Below are 9,339 nucleotides of genomic sequence, written 5' to 3'. Positions count from 1 at the left end.
CAAAGCGTTGGTTACTTAATCGCCGAAATTCGTACATAAATCGCCACAACTAGTCATGTTATCACATCGTACATTGTCGAGCAGACATCGTAGTCGAGTCGTACTAGATTCGAAAAAAAGCACCGTCTGTAGAATTATCGCAAGACTGACCTGGCGAATAATGGCGATTTTTAACAATTTGGTAATTCGTAGGCAATCGTAGTAACAATCTTGACAGTGTGACAGGGGCTTAACGTTTCATTCTCTGTAGACAAAATATAAACCCAAGCTTTGTTTTATACATAACAATGAATTCTTACCTCTGTATATCTCCAATAACTTGATTTCTAACATTCAACGTTTGGTTAATTTTTCGAAATGAACATGTAACCCTTTTAAACATAAAAAAATGATTTTTTTTATTTCAAATCGTGTCTATATTCCTTTAATTAGTTTAGATAAATCCAAATGATTGATTTAACCTCTGTTATAAAGACATGGACTACATCAACAAATAAAACAGTCATTTTATATGGTAGTGAAATCATGCGCGGATGCAGACAAAATTTCTAGGAGGATATCTATGTTTTCCATGAAGAGCTTATTTTTTTACATACCTTATTTCATACAGATATCGAGCTCTTTTAATCTAAACATAATAGCATAGTCTTATGTTATAATTACCAGTTCGCAGACTTTTAAATTGTAGTGTACATTTTCATACACACCGAAAAATTTATAAACTGTCGTACAAAATCTATTTCCATGCGCGGATCTAGGGGGTCGGGGGTGTCTGATAGACATTTTTTTTTTACGAATGATCATGATCAATGTTAAATTTTTGTGTTTTCAATGTAAATTACGGTACATGTAGTCCAATATTTTACACGTATTAAATAATATAATGTTTATTTCAATGTATCTATTTAATTAGAAAATGATTTCCAAGGTGACGAATTTTCAAGTAAAACATAGTCAAAATCATATGCATTGAATAATAAAGCAGGCTGAAAACTGGATTTATATGTAAATATTTGAAAGCAAAGCAAAATTTAAAAAAAGTTCCTCTGCTTTTAAAAAAAAGTTTTGCAAATAGCTGATTAAACAATAATTCTCAAAGAGGCTGGATGCTCAACAATGTTACCCATCAGATGTGCCTTAAACTTATAGATATGATAATTATATGGAAATTATCATTTATAAAGAATATAAACAAATTTAATACTTTAGCTTTAATATTTTAACATTTTTCTATATCATATACAATTCATGACCACGACCGTGAATGGAGCCCTCTTAAAGGGGCATAGTCATGATTTTAGTCAAAAAATATTTTTTCGATTTTAATGTTTATAATGCCCCAGTAAGGCATTTTTAATAAACAACCAAAATTTGAGTGTCATTTGTTGAGTTAAAAGCGAGTTACAGAGCTTACAATTCCTCGCTATGTAAACAAAGCTTTTGTTTACATTTTGAATGTTGAAGTGAAAATTCCAGTTTTAGACCTAAAATGAAGGTGTTGATCGTTAGGAACTGTTTATTTATGCTTAAAATGAATAAGAATATAAACTTTTTACTGGTATATTTAACCTATGTAATTAAACAAAAACAGGGTACGAGCCTTGTTTACATGAAGAAGAATTGTGAGCCCTGTATTTTGCTTAAAGCTCATCGACGGGCACCCAAATTTCATTTGATCATTAGAAATGCATTCATAAAGCATTGTAAATAATAAAAACAGAAAAATAAAATTTGACCAAAATCGTGACCATGCCCCTTTAAAAATGATATAACTCCAGAGACGAAAAATTTCGAGCTCGCCAGGATTCGAACCTGGAATCTTCTGATCCGTAGTCAGACGCGTTATCCATTGCGCCACGAGCCCTCGTTGTTTCGATCTCACTGTAAAAGAGTACAAATTCATAAAGGGGTCATTTATTAAAATTATTTCACTTGCGATCTTATTTTATATGACTTGTCATTTTTTCTATATCATACATTATGTTTTTTCATAAAAAGATTTATATTATCTTTTATTACTTCGCATTTGTACCGAATCCGATTCCGACTTTGACATTTGTATTTACGCAATTTCCGGACCAACTGATTAAAAACAGAGAACTTTCGAGTTAGAAGTAACCCGCTCTGTTATCCTAATTTAGGGAAATGCTTCTTTGGAGTTTATTGATATTAGTTTTCGCTCTCTATTTCTTAAGCAACACCTTTCGTTATTACGTAAAATATGGACTGTATTTATTGTTTTTGACTGTAATCTCTACAGTGACAGTTTTTTGGGTGATTTTAACATGCAGACCAAAATCTACTGAAAATTCAAGGTAGAAACCCCAGCTGATAATTTTTTCTTGTATTTTCAAAGGCCTTACATGTCTATGATATTTCACACTATAGTATAAATTTTCATCATTTAACAGATTTGCAAATTGGGCACTTGTAAAATTGAAGTATTTCTATGGCTGGGAATTTGAGATTCATGGCAAGGAATATTTGATGAAAGATGAACCTTGTGTAGTCCTTATGAACCACCAAAGTGGCCTTGATCTAATTGGTAGGTAAATTCAGAGAAATAGATAACAGAGATTGGCAACTCCGCCATTAGAGTGTTTTGCTTAAATATGTTGCTGGACCAACCTTAATTTGAGAACTACATATTACTATGTATTTTGTTTTTATGAAAAATGTGCATAGGTTTTAGACATTTTTGAAACAAAAAATTGAAAAATAAGATAAGTACATAGAAAATTTGTTGGCCAGCTATAAAATATCGGAGAAATCTCGGACGACAGGTAGCCAATTGCCTCTTAAAACTCCTCTTTTAATATTGTTTATGTGACATAAACTTACAAAAATATAATATTTTGAATGTTTTGGTAATAGGTTTTTGCTGTTTATATTTCGATAAACATGTAATCGTTTATTAGAAAGATATACTGAGTGATTTAAACTGGGAATACTTTACAGTAGGGACTGCAAGATTTTGCAAAATTTCGATCAGTTGCCAATCTCTGTTATTTATGTCTCTGGTAAATTCTAATGTATATTAGCAAATATATTTTTCTTTCGTTTTATTTTCTTTGAAATGTTAAAAATTGACACTCAAATAAAATAACATAACACTTGGTCATGATTTTGGTCAAAATTTATTTGTCAATTTTTAATTTCTAATGTCAACCAAAATTTGAGTGTCGGATGTTGAGTTATATGCAAGATAAACAAAAACATGACACAAGCCTTGATTACATAACAAAGAATTGTGAGCTCTTTATCTTGGTTTTAACTCTAGGACTGACACAATCTTATGCATTATTAAAGGGGCATAGTCATGATTTTAGTAAGAAATTATTTTTCCAAATTTAATGTTTACAATGCTTCAGTAAGGCATTTTTAATAGGCAATCAAAATTTTAGTGTCATTCATTGAGTTATATGCAAGTTACAGAGTTAATTCTTTGTTATGTATACAAAACTTTTGTTTAAAATTCAAATTCAAAAGATAATGTGGATCTGAAAATTAGTAACAATGTGAAATAAGGAAAATCTAGACAGGGGAGTACAACAATCGCAGCTTCTCGGGCCTTTCCGGCAAGCTCGGAAAAACACCTCGAATGTATTACCAAGGCGTCCATGACAACCCCCCTTTTTATAAAACTTGATGTAAATACAACACATTTTACAATCTGTTGAGATGTGAGGTATACTTCATTAAAGTAAACAATATACACTAAAATATAACAAAGAAGCGACACACAAGACTGTCTAACCGATACTTATTTTAATGGGAAGCGACTCCATTTTGTATAAAATTCTAACATCCGGTGATGTTAATACATTCGAGGTGTTTTTCCGAGCTTGCCGGAAAGGCCCGAGAAGGTGCGATTGGGGAGTACAATTGAAAGATCATACGATGCATATAATTTTCTTTGAAAAGTAGTGTTTATTAACTTAATGTTGTCTTGAATAACTTTGATTAAACTTTTTTTTGACCTGTTGTAGGTTTAATGGAGATATGGAATTGGCGTTATCACTGTGCCGTTGTAGGGAAACGTTCCCTGATGTACTTTGGAATGTTTGGACTAGCCACCTATTTATGTGATACAATATTTTTAGATAGATTCGACCGTGCCAAAGCTGTGCAACAAATGAATGCAGTAGTTGACCAAATCCAGTCAAAGAAAGTAAGATGATACCAATATCAGCTGTTCTCTGCATATTCAAGCCAGGACCACTTGCTTTTGAATTGTAAAGAATTATCTACATTTTGGTCAAATAGTGAAAAAAAGCAAGCATGAATGTATCTGTCAGATAATTCTTTTGAATGACAAAAAATTTTCTCTTAGTAATATTGACCACTTTTTTCAAAAGTTTTAGAAAATTATAAAGTTAGCTAGCGCGCATCATGGAATATGCCAACAGAGCAATTGCTATTCATAACGCCATGTTCACTAAATAACGTTGTTTATTTCTTAAATATCTCCGCTATTTTAAGACCCATCAACTTGAAATTCGGCATGAGTGTATCTTAGACATTACTTTTCTGAAAAATACATGCATATTGCAAGTTTTGTAAAAAATAATTGATTAATTAGGCTTTTGAAGCGAGCTGGTAGTTTTTTATCTGGGTCAGAGTTCGACCCCTTTCTTTATTTATGGTTACATTGAAATTAATGTTAAAACGGGCTTGGCCCCTGTGCATGTAAAGTGTGTTGAAAGCTAGGGCAATTATAACACTGTAACCCACACAGGGTACTCAAAGGTTAAAATTACGAGTTTTATTATGACATCACAAACGTTGAACGCTGTAGACAGCAACGTCACAAGCAAAATTCAAAGTTCACGCTTGTAGCTGTTATAGTACGTGGCTCTTCTATTAATATGAACTTACCCTTAGGATATACATGTACAGTCAAACTTCGTTATCTCAAACTAGATGGGACTTTTTGAAAACTTCGAGAAATTCGAGATATCGAGGGTAAAATACTTAAAAAATAAGTGGCTGGAACTTAAAAATCACTTCGACATATCCATAGTATTCGAGATATCGGTGTTCGAGATATCGAAGTTCAACTGTATCACATTTGCAGACAAGGCAAGAAGTTAAAAAAAAATGTAGATTTAAGCATTAAATCATTATTTTTTGAAAGATACAGTCTCATAACTGCAGCGATGTGTACAATGCATACAAATTTTTATAATATGCTAATGTGCGTTACTTAATTTGTATGCACACACTGCTGCAGTTACGAGACTGTATCTTTCACAAAATGATGACTCAATGCTTAATTATGCTGTAGGACTTGTATTCCTTCATGAGTTAACAAAGTTTGAAATAAATTATTTGCATCTTTTTCCTGGTAAAATTTATATTCTAATTTCATGTATTGATAAGCTTAATTCATTCTTGTTTAACTTTTCTTGACAAGAAAAGTTAAACAAGAAATTATGAATCTTGTATCAAACTTTTTTTTTTGTATTTGGATATTCATTGAAGAAATATTAAATGTTAGGTGAGCAACATTGTGGAAAAAAATAAAAGCTGTTTGAAAACACATTGATTTATAAAAAAAAATGTGATTAATCTTACTTTAATTCATATTTCAGTTAAAAGTGTTTGTTTTCCCAGAAGGGACTAGAAATCATGAGGGTTCTATGTTGCCATTTAAAAAAGGAGCCTTCCATATAGCTGTACAGTCTCAGGTACTGTAATTTTAAAATCATTTTATTAGTAAAAAGATTGAACCATTTTTACCAATGTCTTCTTTATTATTTCTACAAGACTCTGATTTCAAGAAATTTTTAGGTGATTTGGAAAAATGCAGTAATCAACTCTGGCATTTTATAATAAAAAAACTTTTGGCAATGTCATGAGAACAAGTACGTGTATATGGTTGTCCATTGAAGTCATAATTACCAGTAAAAATTTGTAAGAGGTGTACATAAAATATTTCAAAGTACCGTTCGAATTTTTGAACATTTCGATGTCTTCAATGATTTTAAACGTCCAAGCGTTTTGAGTTTTGTAAAAAAAAATTAAATATATAACTGGTAAATGTTTTCATATCTTGAACATCCCACATATACTGGTACACAAACACATGCACACACATGAAATTTAAAAACAGGAACTTGAATTTCACCAGATTATAATATAGATTCATGATTAACAACATGGAACTCTTATCTACAGAAAATTGCAAGAAGCACATCTCAGTGATTTTAAGATATTGCTATTAATTTTCTATAAATTTTTCTATAGTTGAAAACTACAAGAAATTAATATATCAAAATTCTGGACTAAGGTTTACTGTTTCATTTTTTGCTGTTAATTACAAAATGGTGTAAAATTTTTTTACAGAATATCATTGTTAGAATACTGTAAACCAACTTTTATTCGCGAACAAATTATTTCGTTGTTTACTGGACATAAACTATTTCGTACAACTAATTTTCGCGAGTAAGTCTTTTAAAAACATGTGTTGTTATAACAGCCATACGACAAGGGCTGGTTCACGACGAGAAATATTTGCGATGACGATTCTCTCCCGAAGCTTGCGAAAATTTCTTGCTCACGAATAAAAGTAGGTTTACAGTAATGACTGTAATATTGTACGATGTTTGTGTGTTTTCAAAACTGAAAATTGTATTGGACACATAAAAATAATAAGCTGTATGTATTTAAATTGCTCTTTCATAGGTACCAATTATTCCAGTAGTGTTTTCTTCATATAAATCCATGTATAGCAAAAAGAATAAAATCTTCAAAGGTGGTGAGTATTAAATTCATAAGTTCAATGTAAACAAATATCTTTATCAAAATGTGAAGTGCATATGCAATTTTCATTGAAATAAATATTTGACTTTTCATGGAATTCTAAACTTGATTTTTAAAATCATTTTTGCTTTCCAGGAAAGATAGTAATTACTTGTCTTCCTCCTGTTTCAACTTCCGGACTTTCGAAGGACAACATTCCGGAGCTTTTGGAGTCTGTTCGGAATGCCATGATAGAAACTTACAACAGAACTTCAGATGTCAAAGACAAATCTGAATAACTCAAACCAAAGCCATATTTTTAATGAAATGACATATTCTTTATCCTCGTATTATTTTGTATACAAATGTATTGTTGATAAGATTTCCTTGTGGTCTATGAGAGGTTCTGATTTTTAATCATAGAATAACTTGTTTTCTTTTCTGAAAATTTTACAAGAGAACTGAAAACACAAAACTACTTAAAAATTAGAATTTTACCTTTTGAATATCCCATCACAATTCAGATGGAGGTTCTATTGTCTCATGTTTTGAGTGATTATTTATATGCAATGTTATTATCCTGAAATTGCAGGTACTGTTTGTCCTCACATGATATAGTATCTGATATGGGTAAGTTTTGCCAGATGTATACAAAAACATATATTACCAGATACTTATTCTTTTACATTTACACATATCTCATTCCTTTGTATGATAGATCTTACTTCGCTTAAGACCAAAATGTTCTTTTGGCAAGCTAGGATACAATTTATAATAAATCTATATAAAAGTATGTAAAAGGTGTACAAATATTTGTATATTGCTAATAAATTGAGACCCTTTGAACTTAAGCTTAACTTTTTTTTTTTAAGTAATTGTTATAAACCTCAATCTTACCATTCTGTCAGATATTGTACAGTACCAGGCACCGAATTCTGTACAGTTGTGCCTTTTCATTGCTTAATATGAAAAATATTTTAATATCAATTTATGATTTTATATATACAATTTATATACACGGACTTTAATTTGAAATACTCGTTGCCCTGTCCTCTTATGCCATATTTCAATATTTTATGTTAAATATCACAAGCATGTATATTCTCTCTGTCTCTGTCTCTGTCTCTCTCTCATTTTAATTACGCGTTGCACCCTCAAGAATCAAGAATACTAAATGGCCAAAAAATCACCCAGCAGATCTACCTTAGAATTATAAATCATTATTTATTTTGAAAAAATTAAGAAATGCTTTAAATTTCAATTTTGAATTTTTTCCAAATATCCAAATTTTAGCTTTTATGAAATTTAATTAATAAACAATACTTCGAAACATCCACGATTTGACCAAGCGTATGGCCAGCAACGATTACTGTAGAATTCTTATTTTACGCGAATACTTACCCGGTAATTCCGCGATCGATTCAGCTGTTTTCCTTCAAATCGCGAGAACATATGATCACGAATGTTGAATCTTTATCACAGTTTCATGTAGTTTACATACACTAGACAAAATTGCTAACGCTTCTCTTACTATTTCTTTGATTGTTTTAGATCTGAATGCAACAAAGATTGATTAGTATATTATTTTAACAGTTTATTATAATACAAAAAATGAAACATCATTTGTTGCACACCAATTGACCAGCTGCTTTGAGTACCGTTTATGAAACATTGGTACTCCCCCCCCCCCCCCTTATGTGATTCACATATCAATATCAGGTGTGGGCTCCATTTGCTCGGATATATGCGATGTGTATGTCTTGTCGGTTAGTATTTACACGACACTTTGGAATTCTTACTCGGTCCCTCACACTTCCGGTTTGTACAAATTTCTTGTACAACCTTGCAATTGACGTGTGGTGCCTTTTAAACACCGTGACTACCTAAAAAGACATTGTTTTTATTTGATAATCATGCTGCATCATGTTTTAGCCAATATCACCGGTAATCGTTAAATTATAACATTTTATTCTAACCTCTCTAAAGGAGCACTATGCAGACCATACCAATTGCCCTGCCACGCTCTTCTGTGGCCAAACGTGCCATTCCCCGTCGGGTTGTTTGTGATCATTTAGTAATGCATGCACCAATAATAAGATCACAGAAAAGAAAGTAAAGCCTTTAAGTTATCTTTCCAAAAGAAGTGTGAGCACGATTTGATCATTTCTAAAGAACACTTACCACCCCTGCGAATGTGTTCGGAATGTTTTCTTTATCGTTGCTAAGTATGTAATAAATCTGAGGTGCTCGAATGAAAGTTCACGAGACTTCATCGAGATTTGTTCAGTTCCTGTGAAATTTCGAGCGGAAGTATAAGTGTTCGGATAATATTCTCCAAATACGTAAGTACTGGTCGTTTTTCATATCATATCCTACTTTGATTTATGTTAAAACATGAAATTTTTTAAAGATGTATGTCTTATTTCACCATATAGCGGTTATTTAATTCAGAACAGAGTTATCGTTCGTGTTCAACCACGTGTAGAGTGGTTGAAAATATAAACATTGGTTTACTTAATAAAACCATAGCCATGTTTGATGCTTGTGGTGTGCAATACCATGTTTTTAAAAAACATAATGAGTGTCTGTTTTGCA

The 9,339-nt window shown here is 31.5% G+C and overlaps 1 protein-coding gene and 1 non-coding gene across 2 annotated transcripts; one reads left to right on the top strand and one right to left on the bottom strand.

Moving 5' to 3' along the window:
- Nucleotides 1-1,791: 1,791 nt before the first annotated feature.
- Nucleotides 1,792-1,864, bottom strand: Trnar-acg (transfer RNA arginine (anticodon ACG)). The gene has a single exon. It is a non-coding gene; the product is annotated as a tRNA-Arg (tRNA).
- Nucleotides 1,865-2,061: 197 nt separating this feature from the next.
- LOC128157264 (1-acyl-sn-glycerol-3-phosphate acyltransferase alpha-like) lies at nt 2,062-7,595 on the top strand. The gene is made up of 6 exons (XM_052819724.1): nt 2,062-2,315; nt 2,412-2,545; nt 3,990-4,171; nt 5,595-5,690; nt 6,688-6,760; nt 6,901-7,595. The coding sequence occupies exons 1-6, from the start codon at nt 2,146-2,148 to the stop codon at nt 7,041-7,043; spliced, it is 798 nt and encodes a 265-aa protein (XP_052675684.1). The 5' UTR covers nt 2,062-2,145; the 3' UTR covers nt 7,044-7,595.
- The last annotated feature ends 1,744 nt before the right edge of the window (nt 7,596-9,339 follow it).

Source organism: Crassostrea angulata, chromosome 7 (genome assembly GCF_025612915.1).
Source record: "Crassostrea angulata isolate pt1a10 chromosome 7, ASM2561291v2, whole genome shotgun sequence".
NCBI lineage: Eukaryota > Metazoa > Mollusca > Bivalvia > Ostreida > Ostreidae > Magallana > Magallana angulata.
Note: the sequence above shows the minus strand (reverse complement) of the source record. Positions and strands in the feature narration are given on the sequence as shown.